Raw genomic sequence first — 19,544 nt, 5'->3', positions numbered from 1 at the left:
AGGCCGAACTCAAAACCCCAACATAGAAAAACACACAGACTACCCACCCCAACTCACGCCCTGACCATACTAAATAAAGACAAAAATAAAGGAAATAAAGGTCAGAACGTGACAGCTACAGACAGCAACGTCATAACACAATTTGAAGTCAGAGTCTTACAAGCATTAGAAACAACATTTAGATGTGGGTACGATTGGAACGTAGGTCTGAGCAAGTGTGATGTCATTAATGTTGGTGGAAATGTATGTATGTAAATATTGGTAGATTCAAATGTTTTATCATTTAAATATTTGTTTAGAAATCTGGCTACACACAGAAACAACATAATGTTGGTGGAAATGTATGTCAATGTTAAGTAGGTTTTTGTTTGTCAACAAAAAAAGAAAAGTGAAATAAAAATTACAACAACAAAAAAGGAAAATAGGCGCTTTTACACGAAACCTAATATTCCACTAATGACAATGTAATTTCAATGACAGGTATTCGTAGCAACATCTTAGCTTTTATAACAAACTGTCTTTACAGTGTTGCATATTAGTTTCCGGGGCACAACATGTGTTTCAAAAGTAGCTAGGTTTCATATAGGCTGTATCGCAATCAATAAAATAAAAATCGTATTTTCTGGTGCTCCTAAATTGTTGGGAGTACAAGTGCTACCAGTACTACCAGTACCAGTGCTACCAGTACCAGTGCTACCAATACAAATAAATAATTTAGAGCCCTGCGTACATCACACACACACACACACACACACACACACACACACACACACACACACACACACACACACACACACACACACACACACACACACACACACACACACACACACACACACACACACTGGAAATGTGTCTTGGATGAGACAGCCACAGTAGTTAAAACTGCCACAATAAGAATAATGTGGCTGCAGAATGGAAAGAGAGATGGTGTGTGAGTGAGTATGTGCAGTCTATATATATACACACAGAGAACTCTAGATAGTGTAATGGCAGGTTGAAGTGTTGAGATAAAGCTAAGCACAAATACCTCCCCGGCCTCTTCCCCTCTTGTCTTTCTCCCGTTGTCTTCCTCTCTTAGTCATTTTTACGTTATTTCTCCCCCTCTCCTTGTCCTTTGTCAAAATCAATATAATCTGATCATTAATTCCACATGACATCTCATTGTTTGTTACTATGTTGTTTGACCTGCTTGGTGTGTTTTTGGTTGTTGTGATGGGGGTCCTCTTCAGAGACTACAATCAATCAATCAAGTCAGCCAGCCATACTGTACACACACACACACACACACACACACACACACACACACACACACACACACACACACACACACACACACACACACACACACACACACACACACACACACAGAGTTGACTGGCTCTCTATTCACATACATACAGTCTAAGCACACCCTCCAAAGTCAAGTATTTTCAGGTTGACATCCCGTTGACCGTGTACTGAGCCTCGTGACTAACCGGGGATGGGCCGCCACATTCACACCGCCTTGCACAATAGGTCACCAACCCAGACTAACAACTGTCCGTTTGTTCACATCACCAACTGCCTGGTGTGTGTCTCTTAGTGTCTATGGTGTGTCTGTTTATTAATGTGTGTCACAGTATCTCACCAAACAACATAGTTGAAATATCAACCAACTAATTATCAGTGGTGTAAAGTACTTAAGTAGAAATACTTTAAAGTACTAAGTTGTTTTTGGGGTATCCGTACTTTACTATTCATATTTTTAACAACTTTTACTTCACTACATTCCTAAAGAAAATGATGTACTTTTTACTCCATACATACTCCGTTCATTTTATTGTCCTGCTAAGCATTCAAAATGTGTCTAATTCACACACTTATCAAGAGAACATCCCTGGTCATCCCTACTGCCTCTGATCTGGTAGACTCACTAAATCAGCTGATGTAAGAAGGGATATATAAATACATTTGATTTGATTTGATTTAAACACATGCTTCGTTTGTAAATTATTTCTGAGTTGGAGCATGCCCCTTGCTATCCGTAAATAAATTAAAAAACTAAAAAATGTGGCCATCTACTTTGCTTAATATAAGGAATTAGAAATTAATTATACTTGTACTTTTGATACTTAAATAAATGTAATTGCTAAAATGTACTTTTGATACTTAAGTATATTTAAAACCAAATACTTTTAGACATTTACTCAATAAGTGTTTTACTGGGTGACTTTTACGTGAGTCATTTTCTATTAAGGTATCTTTACTTTTACTCAAGAATGACAATTTGCTACTTTTTTCACCACTGCTAATTATAGACCTACCATATTTTTTGTAAATCTTAAAAAATATATATGCATTGTAGCCTAATCACTTACCTTCGTCTAAGAGCCGCTCCAGGTGAGTGAAGATGCCAGTGAAGTTGGGCAGCGAGCTCATCACCTTCCGGTCTGTCATCAACTGCATCAGGTAGTCCGGGCTGGGCCTTGGTCTGGGTCTTTCCCGGACCTGCTCACTCATCTCACCCACCATTGTCAAACTCACAACTCAAGTTTACCAGCCAAAATCAGGGCCGAAGCTCTAGAATGACGCTTAACAAAAAAATGATACTTTTATTTTAAAGTTATGTCCGAACTGCTTCCTCAAGCCCCAGCCTCCTCCGATTCGGAGATTTGGCACACACCGCTCTGAAAAGGGGAAAGCAATAGCGCGAGGCGATTTGTAAATATATATATATTTTAACTTCGCTGGGTCGGATATGCCTAAACTCTAGTTAAAGTTAGTTAGTGTCCCCCGTTGCTTTAAACTAATTTTCTTCTCCGCAGTTTCACAGTCAGATAGGCGTTCCCCAGTAACCGCTCACGCTCTCTCAGTGTCCGCGACACACACTTAGCCACTTGTTTTCTCCGGTTTACGCCTCCTCGCTCATGTCGAGTGTGTTGGTATTCAGACCCTGTCATATGACCACATATCACACTGCAAGAGAAGGAGAAATAAGGAGAGAGAGCCCGAAATGGGTAAGGGGGTGGTACCAAAGAGAGCTGCGCGTCCCCGAAGATTGGGTTCAGATTTAGAAAATCTATCGAGGAGAGACAGCGTGCTTGTCATCTCGCGTCTGTCTCTGTCTCTCCTCCCCCACATCTCTCTCTCTCTCTCTCACACACACACACACACACACACACACACACACACACACACACACACACACACACACACACACACACACACACACACACACACACACACACACACACACACACACACACATAGCGACAGAGCCTTCAGAAAGTATTCGCACCACTGGACTTTTTCCACATGTTGTTGTGTTCCAGCCTGAATTTAAAACGGATTCAATTGAGATGTTATGTCACTGGCCTACACACAATACCCAGTAATGTTGTTTTTTGACATTTTTACAGATATATAAAACATTTCAAGCTGAAATGTCTTGAATCAATAAGTATTCACACCCTTTGTTATAGCAAGCTTAAATAAGTTCTGCAGTAACATTTTGCTAAACAAGTCACATAATAAATTCACACTCTGTGTGCAATAATAGTGTTTAACATGCTAAATGACTACCTCATATCTGTACCCCACACGTACAATTATCTGTATGGTCACTCAGTCGAGCAGTGAATTTCAAACACAGATTCAACCAAAGACCAGGGAGGTTTTACGATGCCTCATAAAGAAGGGAACCCATTGGTAGATGGGTAAAAAAAAGTAGACATTGAATAGCCCTTTGAGCACGGTGAATATATTAATTACACTTTGGATGGTGTATCAATACACCCAGTCAATACAAAGATACAGGCATCCTTCCTAACTCAGTTGCCAGAGAGGAAGGAAACTGCTCAGGGATTTCACTATGAGGCCAATGGTGATTTAAAAACAGTTACAGAGTTTAATGGCTGTGATAGGAGAAAACTGAGGATGGATAAACAATATTGTAGTTACTCCACAATACTAACCTAAATTACAGAATGAAAAGAAGGTAGACAGTACAAGCTGTAAGCAACAAGGCACTAAAGTAACACTGCAGAAAACTTGGCAAAGCAATTAACTTTTTTTCCTGAATACAAAGTGTTATGTTTGGGACAAATCCAATACAACACATTATTTTCAAACATAGTGGTGGCTACATCATGTTATGGGAATGCTTGTAGTCGTTAAGGACTGGGGAGTTTTTCTGGATAAAAAAAGAAACGGATTGGAACTAAGCACAGGCAAAATCCTAGAGGAAAACCTGGTTCCGTCTGCTTTCCACCAGACACTGGGAGATGAATTCATCTTTCAGCAGGGCAATAACCTAAAACACAAGGCCAAATCTACACTGGAGTTGCTTACCAAGAAGACAGTGAATCAAATCAAATCAAATTGTATTGGTCACATACATGGTTAGCAGATGTTATTGTGAGGGTTGCGAAATGCTTGTGCTTCTAGTTGTGACAGTGCAGTAATATCTAACAGCAATCTAACAATTCCACAGCAACTACCTAATACACACAAATCTAAGTAAAGGGATGGAATAAGAATATATACATATAAATATATGGATGAGCGATGACCAAGCGGCATAGGCAAGATGCAATAGATGGTATAAAATATAGTATATACATATGAGATGAGTAATGAAAGATATGTGAACATGATTAAAGTGGCGTTATTAAAGTGACAAGTGATCCATTTATTAAAGTCCTTCCTAACTCAGTTGAATGTTCCTGATTGGCCGAGTTACAGTTTTGACTTAAATCTGCTTGACCTGAAAATGGTTGTATGTCAATGATCAACAACCAATTTGACAGAGCTTAAAGAATTTTGAAAAGAAGAATGGGCAAATGTTGCACAATCCAGGTGTGGAAAGCTCTTAGAGACGTACCCAGAAAGAGTCACAGCTGTAATCACAGCCAGAAGTGTTTCTACAAACTATCTACTCAACATGTTTTTGCTTTGTCATTATGAGGTATTGTGGGTAGATGGATGACCAAAAAATATATAAAATTAATTTTAAATTCAGGCTGTAACACAACAAAATGTGGAATAAGTCAAGGGGTATGAATACTTTTTGAAGGCACTGTATGTCTTACTATACTTGTGAGGACTTTTTGGGGACAATTGATTCCCATTCAAAATACTATTTTCCCTAACCCTTAACCCTAACCCTAACCTTAACCACTAACCCCTAACCCTAATTCTAACCCTAAACCTAACCCTAACCCTTAAGACTAAAATATCCTTTTTACAAGTGAGGACTGGCAAAATGTCCTCACTTCTCTGAATTTTAGTTGTACACACACACACAAATACACACATACACACAGACTTAGAGGACGAGCTGTGAACAAATTTCCTTTAGATTTGTTTGGGGACTATCTGTTGTTCCATGGAGTGAATCTGTTGTTCGATGTGATTGTATTGGCTGATAGCAGTAAGGGCAACAATGTCAACAATGCTGTTTGTCCATTTGCCTTCAGAGATTTGCACACCTGTTTTACCTCACTCTCTGTCACTCTGGGGGATCTCTGGATGTGTGTGTGGCATTCAAGTGGTCTCTCTCTTCTCTCTCTCTCTCTCTCTCTCTCTCTCTCTCTCTCACACACACACTTTTCTTTGAATAAAATGCTAAATGAATGTGTAGTTTGAATAATAATGCCTTGTTATTGGCAAGGCTGTATGTGTGTGTGTGTGTTCTGACTCTGTGGACTAGCTGTTCTGAGTCCAGTCTTTGTCCTCCACAGCTGTCTCACACTGTTGTCCCACTGTCCACTCCACCACAGACATGGAGCAGAGAGAACATTCATCTGACACAAACACACACTACACAGACAGAATATTCATCTCAGATTCAGCTCCCATCTCCCCCCACCACTTATCTCTCCCCTTTTCTTGCCCTCACCCCACCTCTTCCCCCATCTCCACCCACCAGGCACCACATCTCATTCCTCCAAACAATCAGATGTGTGTATTTAACCTTCAAAACAACGACGGTCTTATACGTCTGATGGGGTAGGGGACAATGTGTGTGTGTGTGTGTGGGTGCATGCGTTTGTGCGCCTGTGTGTGTATATACAGTGGGGCAAAAAAGTATTTAGTCAGCCACCAATTGTGCAAGTTCTCCCACTTAAAAAGATGAGAGGCCTGTAATTTTCATCATAGGTACGTACACTTCAACTATGACAGACAAAATTAGGAAAAAAAATCCAGAAAATCACATTGTAGGATTTTTTATGAATTTATTTGCAAATTATGGTGGAAAATAAGTATTTGGTCAATAACAAAAGTTTCTCAATACTTTGTTATATACCCTTTGTTGGCAATGACAGAGGTCAAACGTTTTCTGTAAGTCTTCACAAGGTTTTCACACACTGTTGCTGGTATTTTGGCCCATTCCTCCATGCAGATCTCCTCTAGAGCAGTGATGTTTTGGGGCTGTTGCTGGGCAACACGGACTTTCAACTCCCTCCAAAGGCTTTGTGATGGCCACTCCAATACCTTGACTTTGTTGTCCTTAAGCCATTTTGCCACAACTTTGGAAGTATGCTTGGGGTCATTGTCCATTTGGAAGACCCATTTGCGTACAATCTTTGTCCCCATGTGCAGTTGCAAACCATAGTCTGGCTTTTTTATGGACATTTTGGAACAGTGGCTTCTTCCTTGCTGAGCGGCCTTTCGTTTTACTGTGGATATAGATACTTTTGTACCGGTTTCCTCCAGCCTCTTCACAAGGTCCTTTGCTGTTGTTCTGGGAATGATTTGCACTTTTCGCACCAAAGTACGTTCATCTCTAGGAGACAGAACGCTCCTTCCTGAGGCGTATGACGGCTGCGTGGTCCCATGGTGTTTATACTTGCGTACTATTGTTTGTACAGATGAGCGTGGTACCTTCAGGTGTTTGAAAATTGCTCCCAAGGATGAACCAGACTAGTGGAGGTCTACAATTGTTTTTCTGAGGTCTTGACTGATTTCCTTTGCTTTTCCCATGATGTCAAGCAAAGAGCCACTGAGTGTGAAGGTAGGCCTTGAAATACATCCACAGGTACACCTCCAATTGACTCAAATTATGTCAATTAGCCTATCAGAAGCTTCTAAAGCCATTACATCATTTTCTAGAATTTTCCAAGCTGTTTAAAGGCACAGTCAACGTAGTGTATGTAAACTTCTGACCCACTGGAATTGTGATACAGTGAATTATAAGTGAAATAATCTGTCTGTAAACAATTGTTGGAACAATTACTTATGTCATGCACAAAGTAGATGTCCTAACCGACTTGCCAAAACTATAGATTGTTAACAACAAATTTGTGGAGTGGTTGAAAAACGAGTTTTAATGACTCCAACCCAAGTGTATGTAAACTTCTGACTTCAACTGTATATGTGTGTGTGTGTGTGTGTGTGTGTGTGTGTGTGTGTGTGTGTGTGTGTGTGTGTGTGTGTGTGTGTGTGTGTGTGTGTGTGTGTGTGTGTGTGTGTGTGTGTGTGTGTGTGTGTGTGTGTGTGTTATTGGGTGATGTCGTTGTTTCAGCCTGGTATGGTATGATGAGTATTCAGGGCGGGGCCCAAACAATACCCCCTCTCATTAAGACACAAGACACTGACTAGCTACTAAAACATACTCACAGCAGAGGGCTCTCTCTCTCTCTCTAGATGAACATAGTTCAGAAAATGTTTATCTGTGTCTTTGATGGTTACGTGTTTGACCCCAGAGCTCTGGGTTAAAGGTCAAACTATGACACCACTAAACAAAGGACAAAAGTCCAGGGGAATACCAAGGTAGACATTGGGATAGTGATATCTGCTGTCGAAAGACAGGATGAGGGAGCAGAGCAGTACCTATCAGCACCAGCAGACTGCAGCAGAGGACAGCTTCTTTGAGTGACATCATAATGGGACTCCCTTAAAACATGCCACTTTTAATACAGTTAAGGCCTGAAGTGACTTCTCATGGCAGGTTAGGAGAGCATTTTCCCTTACCCTAACCCTAAAATTGTATTTCAAAAAAGTATTTCATGATTTTAAACTGAATCTTATGAATATTGCATACAGTTTTTACATTCAATTTCAATTGAATTCATTTAAATTTTAGTAATTTTAGTAATCCAGAACGGTTTACAGTTAGTGCATTAATCTTAAAATAGCTAGGTGGGACAACCACACATAGATGTTTACTCAATAAAGGGAGAAAGTGGTGAGGAGGGGGTGCGAAGGGGGGAGGCTATGAGATTATTGAGATACTCTTTAAGGAAGTAGGGTTTCAGATGTTTTCAGAAGATGGCCAGGGACTCTGCTGTCCTAGCTTCAGGGGGAAATTGGTTACACCATTGGGGTGCCAGGACAGAGAAGAGCTTGGACTGGGCTGAGCGGAGCTGCCATCCCGTAGGGGTGGAAGGGCCAAGAGACCAGAGGTGACCTGCTGCATCCATTGCATCCACCTGGTGTCCCAGGTCTAAATCTCTCCCTGAATAGAGGGGAACAATGGAGAAAAAGCAATGAAACTGGCTTCGAGGTCTAGAGTTGAGTTTGAGGGTTGTAGAGGAGCGAGTCACTGCAGGAGCGAGTGGACAGCACCAATGACTTGGTGTATAGAGAGAAGAGGAGAGGGCCTAGAACCGAGCCAAAACAACATCCTGGTGCTTTTCCAGCTAGGAAAGGTAGAAGAGAACAGATAATGCTCTCTGTGGGAAACAGAAGGTATTGTAATGGACGTCACGCTGCTTGCTTAGTGGGTACCGCTTTCCCCTGATTCAGCTCATACCACCCCCCCTTAGTGACGTAATTCCAGGACTGTATAGTTGTTCTCAAGGCTGTCTAACGATGCTAATCTAAAGCCTCTTTTGGCCTCTTATCTGCTCAGACCTGCTGGTTAACCACAATACCAAAATACCACCTACTGTTAGCCTCTTTACCGCTGCCTGCAGCTACACCAAACACCCGCTAACTATCCCTCAGGCCCCCACTTACTAGCCAACTACCCTACACACCCGCTAACTACCCCTCAAGCCCCCAACTCACAAGCTAGCTACCCCACACACCCGCTAACTACCCCTCATGACCCACTCACTAGCCAACTACACCACACACCGCTAACTACCCCTCAGGCCCCCACACACTAGCTAACTATCCCACACATCTACTAACTACCCCTCATGACCCACTCACTAGCCAACTACACCACACACCGCTAACTACCCCTCAGGCCGCCACACACTAGCTAACTACCCCACACACCCACTATCTACCCCTCAGGCCCCCACGCACTAGCTAGATACCCCACACACCCGCTAACTACCCCTCAAGCCCCCACGCACTAGCTAGATACCCCACACACCCGCTAACTACCCCTCAAGCCCCCACTCACAAGCTAGATACCCCACACACCTACTAACTACCCCTCAGGCCCCCACACACTAGCTAGATACCCCACACACCTACTAACTACCCCTCAGGCCCCCACACACTAGCTAGATACCCCACGCACCTACTAACTACCCCTCAGGCCCCCACACACTAGCTAGATACCCCACACACCCGCTAACTACCCCTCAAGCCCCCACTCACAAGCTAACTACCTCATTATACCTGGTCCTTTACAGTACCATAATAACACCTACTGCTGTTCTGCTCTCTATAGGTCTCCCCTCTGACTTGACCTGGAATCAGAACCTTGATTTGTGGTACAATGGGACAGCATTGTGCCTTTCCAAATATCTCCTCACTACCTCAAACATTTTAGCCATCAATGGGATGTAATGCCGATTATAAATATTACGGCCAAGGCTGCATTTAGACAGGCAGCCCAATTCTGATATTTTTTTCTCCCTGTGAAAAAGATCTGATGTGATTGGTCAAAAGACCAATTAGTGGAAAAAAGATCAGAATTGGGCTGCCTATGTAAACGCAGCCCAAGTGAAACAGAATTTGGCAGCTGCATGGAACTGGTTGGCGACTTACTTGACAAAATATGTGATGATCGCCTATAGATGAATAACGTTGTTGTATCTCTGTTGGTCATTGAATGCTCAGATGAATGACTGGGCTCTGGCGTTGTCTGGTTGTCTCCTCAGTTTATAGATTTATAGGATTTACTGCTTACCACTGGACACAGACAATCACATAATGTCATAGACAATTAGACATCAAATGTCACAATTAAATTAGTATGTTTATCAAGGAAGTCTTGCAAAGGTGCTTTAATGACGACATTGGAATTGGTAACGTAGTTAATGGCAGATCCTTTGGTAATGTAGTTAATGGTGGATCCTTTGGTAACGTAGTTAATGGCGGATCCTTTGGTAACGTAGTTAATGGCGGATCCTTTGGTAACGTAGTTAATGGCGGATCCTTTGGTAACATAGTTAATGGTGGATCCTTTGGTAATGTAGTTAATGGCAGATCCTTTGGTAACGTAGTTAATGGCAGATCCTTTGGTAACGTAGTTAATGGCGGATCCTTTGGTAACGTAGTTAATGGCAGATCCTTTGGTAACGTAGTTAATGGCGGATCCTTTGGTAACGTAGGCGGATCCTTTGGTAACGTAGTTAATGGCGGATCCTTTGGTAACGTAGTTAATGGCGGATCCTTTGGTAACGTAGGCGGATCCTTTGGTAACGTAGTTAATGGCGGATCCTTTGGTAACGTAGTTAATGACGGATCCTTTGGTAACGTAGGCGGATCCTTTGGTAACGTAGTTAATGGCGGATCCTTTGGTAACGTAGTTAATGGCGGATCCTTTGGTAACGTAGTTAATGGCAGATCCTTTGGTAACGTAGGCGGATCCTTTGGTAACGTAGTTAATGGCGGATCCTTTGGTAACGTAGTTAATGGCGGATCCTTTGGTAACGTAGGCGGATCCTTTGGTAACGTAGTTAATGGCGGATCCTTTGGTAACGTAGTTAATGGCGGATCCTTTGGTAACGTAGGCGGATCCTTTGGTAACGTAGTTAATGGTGGATCCTTTGGTAACGTAGTTAATGGCGGATCCTTTGGTAACGTAGTTAATGGCGGATCCTTTGGTAAAGTAGTTAATGGCGGATCCTTTGGTAACGTAGGCGGATCCTTTGGTCGCTTAACAACTAAAAACACCTAGAATGTTAGAGATACAAAGTTGAGATTTTTTTACATCTAAAGTCACAGAACAAACACAACACGCACACACACACACCCTCGTCCTTCAGTCTCCATGTGCAGGGTTGTCCTGTGTCCATGTGAATGCGATAATCTGAGGATTACCCTGATCCAATTAGCTAAATCAGGCACCCCGCTGAGTTCCCAGAAGGCATTGCTGTTTGATCTTTGATCAGTCTTAAGTAGAAACAACACCAATATGTCCAACTCTACTTCACAGGGCTAGCTTCCTTTATTAACATTTTCATTTACACAATGGCATCATCATCCTTCTACACAACATACAGAAAGAAAAACAGAAGGATTTCTCATGGCAAAACATTTTCTTTACAGTAAATAAAATAATTTAAATGAATTACACTGTTTAAAAAAAGTTATGTATCAATACTAGACTATTTACAAAGACAACAGTAGCCTGGGCGTTGGTCTATGAGCATGTAGGTATGTACAGTAGCTCTTGATAATCCAATAAGAGAATGCTGATTGGACCTGCTGAGTGACCTCACAGAGCAGAGGGCTGGGGTCAGAGTTCAGGGGTCAGAGGCCAGGGGTTTAGCTGCCAGTCTCAAATGTCCTCAACTTTGGGGTCACCTCTGGTTCACCCCCGCCACGTCTCCTTTAGCCCCTCCACCCCAAACTTCAACAACATCGGGTTAGCATAAAATGGTTCCACCTCTTCCAGCCCAGGAGTCTCCAGCCCTCCTCCCCAAACTTCAACAACATCGGGTTAGGGTGAAATGGTTCCACCTCTTCCAGCCCAGGAGTCTCCAGCCCTCCTCCCCAAACTTCAACAACATCGGGTTAGGGTGAAATGGTTCCACCTCTTCCAGCCCAGGAGTCTCCAGCCCTCCTCCCCAAACTTCAACAACATCGGGTTAGGGTGAAATGGTTCCACCTCTTCCAGCCCAGGAGTCTCCAGCCCTCCTCCCCAAACTTCAACAACATCGGGTTAGGGTGAAATGGTTCCACCTCTTCCAGCCCAGGAGTCTCCAGCCCTCCTCCCCAAACTTCAACAACATCGGGTTAGGGTGAAATGGTTCCACCTCTTCCAGCCCAGGAGTCTCCAGCCCTCCTCCATCTCTCAAATGAACAGTTAGAAATTAAGAACTTTAAAGAGGTGATATCTGGGGTGTTTCAGTCCTTTTCTTTGGAATTTTCTATGAATTATCTAATAGAAAAAACTGCACTACAGGTGGATCCCAAAAATATATTCCTTGGGCTATGAATGAATGAACATTTAACCTTTCCACTTTAACCTCCTCTCTGGGAAGGGGAGTGGGCCCCACGCAGCCCCACATTATCCATAAAACACAACATACCTGGTTTCCTGACCTTACTCTTAAAAATGCATTTTCACAGTACAATGCAAAACATCTGACATTATGCATTTTCATGACAAAGGGTGGTGTTTAGTTTTTCCCTCGTTTTATAGAAAATGGGGTAAAAATAAAATATGAAACAGAGCAGAATTATACAGAATGTAAGAAAACACACAGAAAACTGAAGCAGAGTAGCAAAGTTTGGGGTTGGAGGTGTGTGTGTGTGTGTGTGTGTGTGTGTGTGTGTGTGTGTGTGTGTGTGTGTGTGTGTGTGTGTGTGTGTGTGTGTGTGTGTGTGTGTGTGTGTGTAAAAGGTATGAGTGTTAGAAAAAGTGTGTATTGTGTGTGAGTCTGTGTGTATTGGAGTGGGGGAGGGCATATTGGAAATTGGTTCTAATGTAACTTATACATACATTCATGCATTCGTACATTCAAAATATCGTAAGTGCTGACATGTACTCAAGAGTCCATTTGTGTCCATTTCAGTTTTCCCTTCAGATGGACAGAATTGTGTGTGTCGGGCATGTATGTGTGTATTATGTGTGTATTTTGTGTAATAAATGCAAAGGAGGTGTTCAATCTGCCTTTCTTCCCTTCGGTGGGAGTGGTCTCAGTTTGTGTCAACGTGTCTTGTTCAGCTCCCCGTGGCGACACCATCCACTTCGGCCTCGTCCACTGCATTGCCTTTACTCATGGCTTTCATCTTGTCCATGATGTCAGTAAACGTCTCCTTCACTGTCTTCTCCAGGATCCAGCCTTCGCTCTCACACTCTGGGTCCTCTGGGTTGGCCAGGTTAGACAGGGAGGTATTCACGTACTGGAGGCCGATCATCACAATAACCTACAGGGGATAGAGAGAGACATATTAGTTACAGCTAGCCTGGGCTAAGACTTACAGCTAGCCTGGGTGAAGAGCTACACCTGGCCTGGGTGAAGAGCTACACCTGGCCTGGGCTAAGACTTACAGCTAGCCTGGGTGAAAAGCTACAGCTAGCCTGGGCTAAGACTTACAGCTAGCCTGGGCTAAGACTTACAGCTAGCCTGGGTGAAGAGCTACACCTGGCCTGAGGTAGACACTAGCTTCAGTGACTTGCTCATGTACTGGAAGTGAAAACCCATAACTAAACCTAACCCCACATTAACCAACCTACAAGGGTTGAGAGAGATAGCCCACAAGATGACCACTAAAGCGTTACCAGCCATGTGCACTACCACTGTAAGCCTGCCTCTACGTGTGTGTCTGTGTTTACCATTGTAAACCTGGCAGGTCTGTGTCTATGTATATCATTGTAAACCTGGCAGGTATGTGTCTGTGTGTACCGCTGTAAGCTTAGCAGGTGTGTGTATGTGTGTACCGTTGTAAACCTGGCAGGTGTGTGTCTGTGTGTGTACCTCTGTAAACCTGGCAGGTGATGGCGTCCCTACAGCAGAGAGCAGGAGGCGTAGAAGCAGGTATCATGACTAAGGCAGGAGGAAGGGTTGGGGTGGAGAAGGTGGAGGTGGAGGGGGGTGGTGGAAGGAGGTGGTGGAGGGAGATGGGGGGGGGTGGAGGTGGAGGGAGCTGGTGGAGTTCGTGGGGGGAGGTGTAGGGAGGTGAGGAAAGTGGAGTGGGTGAGGGAGGTGGAGTGAGGAGGTAGAGGGAGGTGAGGAGGTGGATGGAGGTGGTGGGGGGAGGTGAGGGAAGTGGAGGCAGGTGGAGGTAGGTGGTGGAGGAGATGGAGGGAGGTGGAGGAGGTGAGGGAGGTGGAGGGAGGTGTGGAAATGTACATTGAGAGTACAGGAGGACACCATGCCAGGAATTCTGGATCTAGCCAGGCATCTGGGGCATCTTTGTCCACTCTCAGCGACAAACTTCATCACAAAAAACACCCCATGCCTTTTAACAAGCGAGTGAAAGGGAGTATTTGGTAAAATTCTATTTGGATAGTCCATCTGTAGATGCTCTACAGACTATATTTTCTTACCTCCAGAATAGTGACCAGCAGCACCAGGGCTCCTATGCTGTTCATCATGCCTCCGTAGTAGGAAATCAGAGCGTCGCGGCAGCCCCGTTTCCAGATGTTCAGGTCCTCGGTGTGGTGGTCGTAGGAGTAGTGGGCCGTGTTGTTGGTCACCTGGTACTGGATGCAGGGCCGCGGGGAGCCGGGGTTACAGCAGCTGAATGGAACAGCATCCATCAGGTACTTCCCATCCACGTTGCTGCCGATACGACTGGGGGTCAGAGGGCAAAGGGCAGATTTTATGGTCAGGGTAATATATAAAAAAGCCCTACCCAATCCATCCATAATAATGTACTGTAAGCATGATGAAGTCCTAGTGAACTACCAGTATTCTGCCTGCAGTTATGGAACCCCTACCTGTCCCAGACCTGCTGTTTTCAACTCTTAATGATCGGCTATGAAAAGCCAACTGACATTTATTCCTGATTATTATTTGACCATGCTTGTCATTTATGAACATTTTGAACATCTTGGCTCTCTCTAATTCTCTCCTTCTCTCTTTCTTTCTCTCTCTCGGAGGAACTGAGCCCTAGGACCATACGTCAGGACTACCGGGCATGATGACTCCTTGCTGTCCCCAGTCCACCTGGCCTTGCTGCTGTCCCAGTTTCAACTGTTCTGCCTGCGGTTATGGAACCCCTACCTGTCCCAGACCTGCTGTTTTCAACTCTTATTTATCGGCTATGAAAAGCCAACTGACATTTATTCCTGATTATTATTTGACCATGCTTGTCATTTATGAACATTTTGAACATCTTGGCCATGTTCTGTTATAATCTCCACCCGGCACAGCCAGAAGAGGACTGGCCACCCCTCATAGCCTGGTTCCTCTCTAGGTTTCTTCCTAGGTTTTGGCCTTTCTAGGGAGTTTTTCCTAGCCACCGTGCTTCTACACCTGCATTGCTTGCTGTTTGGGGTTTTAGGCTGGGTTTCTGTACAGCACTTCGAGATATTAGCTGATGTACGAAGGGCTATATAAAATAAACTTGATTGATTGATTGATATTTAGAAAGGTAGTATTAGGCTGAAAGACCTGACACAACCCTAGCACAACCCTGACACAACCTAACACTGCTTTTTCGTGCTCTTTCCATGATAAAGGGTTTGCAGTGCTTGCATTGTTTCTGACAGAGCTGAAATCAGTTCACATTGTACCTGGTAAAGAGAGGATCATGAAGCTCTATCAGTCTCTCACATGCTGTTTGAATGGGATTAACCCCGTTAGCCCCTCTCTACTGGGAACACTCTGCTCTCACATTGGATTTGGGAAGAAACAGTGCAAACGAATACTGTCATTTGCTTTCCAAAAAAAGGTGCATGAGCCAACTGAGAATGAAGAATGAACTCTGCTTACATTGGGAAGGAACTATGATACTTTCACTACATCTCGGTCTCCAACACAAACAGATGAGCACACTGAAGATGAGAAAAACATTCAGCAACTCTCATTGAACACACGTCCTCATTGGTAAGACATCTATCTGCCACGGACTCAGAAATTACAACAAAGGATTATGGAGGATAATGAACCACACCACTTACAAAGGATCTCTCTCAGAATGACTTTCCTCCACTACACTGAGAAGGCATTTCAGAGGATGTATTGAAATTCAATTCATAAATTGATGGTTGATCCATTACTTCGAATGATGATGAATTGCCCAAATGGAATTAGTCTGCATACTAACTAATCGATGGCTGGATATGCAGTAGTAGCTAGTTAACCTAGTTGTGGCTTGTCAACATAGTTATAGTTGACAGGTAATCAATCAAGCAGTTTGTTGATCGTCTGAGTAGATGTGGATTATCCCCATAAGGTGAGACTGACTGGACTGACAGTGACAGCAGTAATCTCTCTGATTCTGTAGCAGGGAGTGTGCATTTGGCCTTTGGGTGGTCTGACGGTAGGGTTTCAACTGTGATTGACAGTTGTAGGGCAGTTGTAAATTAGAGTCATGCAAAGAGTAGTCTGATGGGATCAGAGATGAGAGAGTGACATGGATATGAATAATTTCCAGTCATTCCCAACAACAAGGACATAGAATAACACTCTGTTGGGAATACTGAAAATGCTTGATAACGCTGACACTCTAGACAGGACCGATTTTCTGAATGAGGTGTATTAAAGTAGGATTGGAGCCACTAAGGACTCACAGGCTCGCACACACAAACACACATACACATTCACGCATACACATGGGTGCACGTACGCCTTATACCACTTACTGCCCCTTTAGACAACCACAACTACACACTTGATATCACTTACACTGAAAACCAAAACTTGAAACACCTGAATCCATACACACCTTACACCTGACACACTGCAAAACAGACCCCGGAATCATTCCCCTTCAACTCTCACAGACTGAATCTCCTTCCCCCACCTCCCGTAAGCCAGACACTGTTCAGTAATCCTTTAAACAAACCCACATGCACACACCACCATCACCACCTCTAACACTAAAATCTAAAATCCACTGACCCTGTAATCCCTCCACCTTATAACAAAAAGTGGCCCTTTTATATTACTTATCCCCCCCCTCCTCGCACCTGCAATCCCTTTATACTGAACACCCATTAAGAACAGTCAACCCCCCCATAAACTAACTCTACAATCTCCATTCATACCATTTGTTGGTGTGGGCCTATTATAGAGTCATCTTATTTCAAATAAAACGTACATCACTATGTTTAACACTGATCTAAGGTCAGTTAAACACTGATCTTTAGAACTGATCCTAGATCTGTTGCTAATATCATGACTCACTCTTTTACTTCCTTGGCACTGAAGTCCAGGTAGCGATTGCTGACCCACTGGATCTCGAACCAGTCCCTGAAGTTGTTGTTGCCGCAGCAACGGAACTCCATCTGCATCTGGTCCAGGGTTCTCTTCATGTAGCAGCGTCCCGGCGTGTCTGTGTCCTTGTAGAACTTCAGGGCATTCTTCAGGCCCTCGGCCAGCGTGAACTGGAGAGGGATCCTCATTAGGAAGCAGAGCAGAGCCGTCAGCACCAGGAGACAATTGAAAGCCACACAGGAGACTAGGAAGGGTTTGAGCATAGGCTTCCACCTGGAGAACTTGATAGGGTCCAAGGAGTCGTAGCAGATCTTGCCTCCCATGGCGTTGATCCCACAGGCCAGCAGCCCCACGCCGATTAGTAGGTTAGGAACGAAGTGGCTCTCGTTGTTGTCCATCATCTCTGAGCGCTTACGCAGCTCGATCTTAAAGAACAGCCCCATGCTGAAGACCAGCACGCCTGCCATCACTGAGAACCAGTACATCAGCCATACAAACTGGGCCAGTTTCACCCGCTTCTTCAGGTCAAACTTGACCTTCATTAGTGCCATGGTGGCAATTTAGGGAGATTCCTAAAAGGAAAATACACTACTGAGATGAGATATAGCTCTAATGTCTGAAGGTCTGGTCCTTCTTTTGGATGTCCCAGGCAGCAGAGTTTCAGCAGGGCAGGAGTGTCAGCTCAGCCAATGATCTGTAATCCATCCCAGAGAGAACGAGAGGTAAGGAAAGAGGAGTTATTTTATTACTTCAGGGCCCTTTCCTCTCCCATAATGGCAGGACCCTAAAAAGAAAACTCACCAAACTCACCCAGACGGATGACAGAACACAGGGTCACACTTTTTCCCCTTGCCTCTGTCCCAAACTTTCCCTCCAAAAATGTCAAAATCAACAGGTGAGGCTAATTGTGATGTCCCTTTCCCTGGCTGGAGGAGGGTTGAGGAAGATCCTCCAGATTCCAGGCAGAGGGGAGGTACGTCATGATAATCCCCTGTAAGCAGTCTGATCCCATTTACAGAAATCCCTCTCCAGAAGATGAGCCGGGCCATAAACTGCTGCCAGGATAAATAATTGGTTTGAATGCTCACATGGTCCACGGTCGCCCCAATCGAACTCACCGGGGGCCGGAAACGAGGACAGTTAATGGTTAGTGGTTAACAGCGAGCCGGTAGGTGGAACTAAGACGTGCTGCGATGTTGACATGGGTCCCCTGGTTCAAACGAGGCAGGATGTTTGCAGTGTAGAGTCAGTGACACGATTCAATAAAAACAACCCAAAAAACTGTAAGCCCCCCACAGACAGGCTCTGGAAGAATGGATCCTTACAGTAGCTCCTACAACACAGTCTCCCCATGACCCACTTAGCTACACCTGCATTCAGCAGCCAACATAAACAACCTGGCAGTCTCTCACCAGAGGAATCTACTACAAAGCAGGATCAGATAACTTTGATCAACAACCAGAAAGAACTATTGATTTTCTGATTCATTAAGAAAGCTAAACTGAGATGTTTTTTGGGCTGTTTAGACAATTAAACCATGCCCATTTCTAGCTTATATTTCAAAAAAAAAAAAAAAGTAATTTCAGAATGATAAGGCAAGTTAGCTGGCTAACTCATCGATCCTGCATTGTAATATACCCCGCTGTAGTAAGGAAGCAGGCAGATTTAACTATGTAGGTGTTTGTGTCTGAACTGAATGAACTGTGTAATGCTTCTGGCAGTTTGGTGGACCAAAAACTAACTTCTAAAGGGGGCCTCTTCATTGCACAGAAAAGCTAGGATTGTGATGTGTACACTATATAAGAGAAGGGAGATGTGTGTGGTTATGTGAGTGTCAGTGCATTCAATCAACTACATGATGGCAGGTGCACATGTGAGCTGCACAGGGACACACAACAGGCCAGCAGACCTGATATGACATCTTCAGAAGTTGGCAGAACTTATGAGAGAGAAACCAGAGGAGCATACTGGTGTTAGAGTAGCTGAGGGCAGAGATCAGCACTGTCACAGTATGATAATAACCTCTAATACATGTCACCTTTCTCATGGTAAAAGTGGGGACAGGATGTGGAATAGAGAAGAAACAGTTAGGGGCGGTTTCCCATACACAGATTAGGCCCGGTCCTAGACTAAAAAACACATTCAATGGAGATTCCCTATTGAACTTGCTTTTTAGTCCAGAACTAGGCTTAATATGCATCCAGGAAAACCACCGCAAACTTTTCAGTAAAATATTTAATGTACCATTAAAGACAAACTGACAGATTTATTGGTTTGTCAACCAAACCCTTTATTTACATCTTCACTAACACTCACCAA

At 43.8% G+C, this 19,544-nt stretch overlaps 2 protein-coding genes across 3 annotated transcripts in view; both read right to left on the bottom strand.

Annotated features, from left to right (window-relative positions):
* LOC120046113 (protein quaking-A-like) overlaps positions 1 to 3,033 on the bottom strand; it is a 35,933-nt gene extending 32,900 nt beyond the window's left edge. For both annotated transcript variants that reach the window (XM_038991073.1, XM_038991074.1), the window contains exon 1: positions 2,361 to 3,033. In XM_038991073.1, the coding sequence (XP_038847001.1) occupies positions 2,361 to 2,514 (154 nt within the window). In that variant the 5' untranslated portion in view covers positions 2,515 to 3,033. The remainder of the gene's footprint in view (positions 1 to 2,360) is intronic.
* A 7,038-nt stretch (positions 3,034 to 10,071) lies between these two features.
* Positions 10,072 to 17,776, bottom strand: LOC120045339 (peripherin-2-like). The gene is made up of 5 exons (XM_038990220.1): positions 17,196 to 17,776; positions 14,390 to 14,636; positions 13,080 to 13,266; positions 10,199 to 11,037; positions 10,072 to 10,077 (listed from the first exon to the last, which is right to left on the bottom strand). The coding sequence occupies exons 1-5, from the start codon at positions 17,774 to 17,776 to the stop codon at positions 10,072 to 10,074; spliced, it is 1,860 nt and encodes a 619-aa protein (XP_038846148.1).
* Between the last annotated feature and the right edge of the window lie 1,768 nt (positions 17,777 to 19,544).

This window comes from Salvelinus namaycush, chromosome 4, assembly GCF_016432855.1.
Source record: "Salvelinus namaycush isolate Seneca chromosome 4, SaNama_1.0, whole genome shotgun sequence".
Lineage (NCBI taxonomy): Eukaryota > Metazoa > Chordata > Actinopteri > Salmoniformes > Salmonidae > Salvelinus > Salvelinus namaycush.
Note: the sequence above shows the minus strand (reverse complement) of the source record. Positions and strands in the feature narration are given on the sequence as shown.

Coding starts and splice junctions, on each gene's coding strand:
- LOC120045339 (XM_038990220.1), bottom strand. CDS start 17,776: ATGGCACTAATGAAGGTCAAGTTTGACCTGAAGAAGCGGGTGAAACTG. Junction 14,637..17,195: donor AGTGCCAAGGAAGTAAAAGA/GTGAGTCATGAT, acceptor TCTGACCCCCAG/TCGTATCGGCAGCAACGTGG. Junction 11,038..13,079: donor GGACGAGGCCGAAGTGGATG/GTGTCGCCACGG, acceptor AAGCGACCAAAG/GATCCGCCTACGTTACCAAA.